This window comes from Echinops telfairi, unplaced genomic scaffold (genome assembly GCF_000313985.2).
Source record: "Echinops telfairi isolate 266 unplaced genomic scaffold, ASM31398v2 ScPeMD7_7425;HRSCAF=8463, whole genome shotgun sequence".
Classification (NCBI taxonomy): domain Eukaryota; kingdom Metazoa; phylum Chordata; class Mammalia; order Afrosoricida; family Tenrecidae; genus Echinops; species Echinops telfairi.
Genome location: NW_022111325.1, coordinates 3,748,139 through 3,749,324, shown reverse-complemented (window position 1 = coordinate 3,749,324; position 1,186 = coordinate 3,748,139). Strand labels below are relative to the sequence as shown.

Below are 1,186 nucleotides of genomic sequence, written 5' to 3'. Positions count from 1 at the left end.
TAGGCGGTTTTATGGATGAAGAAACTGAGGCTGGAGACAGTAAACGACCAGCCCAGGGCTTGTTTGGCCAACTGGGTTGAGGGAGCCCTTTGCTGCAGGATGCGAGGGGAAGAATGGGCTGGTTGAGTTAAGGCAAAGAATGTCTTCATTCAGCCAACACATTTTTATTGAGCACTCACGGGGCGGGCGGGGGCGGGAGACCCAGGGAGAATAAACAGGCAGTCCCTGCCCTCCCAGGCTGTGGGCGCAGACAGTAAATAACTGTGCAGATGACAGACGATGACAGGGCAGGGGGCGGGGACCTGGGCCAAGTGCCCTGGGGAAGGTATGGAAGATGTGGGCACCGACTAGGAGGGCTGCCCATGAAAATGGTATCTACGATGAGGCTTGAAGCCGAAGAAAGGGAGAAGGAAGGGGGCCAGGGGAGGCGGACAGAGCCAGGGTGTCCGGTGTCCCGGGAGGACAGTGTTGAGAGGAGAGAGGAGTGTCTCCTTGTGATCCTCTCTCTCTCTCTCTCTCTCTCTCTAGGCCTTGGACCTGCCCCAGCCCCATGCCGCTTGGGTCCCTGCTGCCACTTTGGGAACCTCCAAGATGAGCTGCCTAGTTTTGCCGCCTTCACCCCTCCGCTGCCACCCCTTCTCCCTGCCAACTGGGCCCGCCTCTCTGGGCCCTTCCTGCCCCCGCCCCCCACGGAACAGCAGCTCCTGGGGGCCTCCAAGTTAGAGACCCTGCTCCCAGACCCCAACTGCTCCCCGGGGGCCCAGCATCTCCCAGGGACCACCCTGGTGTCAGGGCTGGGACAAGGGGCCGGCGAGAGGCTTCAGCTCTTGCCCCTTGTGCCTGAGAGGCTTGAGGGAAAGCCTGACCCCACAGTGGGGCCAAAGTGGAGCTGGGGTCCCCAGGAGAGCTTCTCCCCAGAGGCGGCGGGACTCAGAACGGGGGAGGAAAGCCCTGTCTCCCCCAGTCTGGAGACTTTCAAAGCAGTATGGCCCTTGGATCCTCCTTAATTGGAAAGGGTGAGGTGAAGCGGTGGGGGGTGTCCCCTAACTCCATCCCTTCCCTTTTCCAGCACCCTCTGGCTTTGCACTTTCCAGCCCCCACCCCTGGCAACACTCGGGCCTCCATGGCAGGAGAATTTAAAGAAGTGGAGATGGACCCAAGACAGGGCCAGCGGTGGGGGCTGCGG

At 61.2% G+C, this 1,186-nt stretch overlaps 1 protein-coding gene across 1 annotated transcript in view; it reads left to right on the top strand.

Annotated features, from left to right (window-relative positions):
* ETV3L (ETS variant transcription factor 3 like) overlaps positions 1–1,007 on the top strand; it is a 5,295-nt gene extending 4,288 nt beyond the window's left edge. Inside the window, exon 5 of the mRNA XM_004714720.2 lies at positions 529–1,007. Within this exon, the coding sequence (XP_004714777.1) occupies positions 529–1,007 (479 nt within the window). The remainder of the gene's footprint in view (positions 1–528) is intronic.
* The last annotated feature ends 179 nt before the right edge of the window (positions 1,008–1,186 follow it).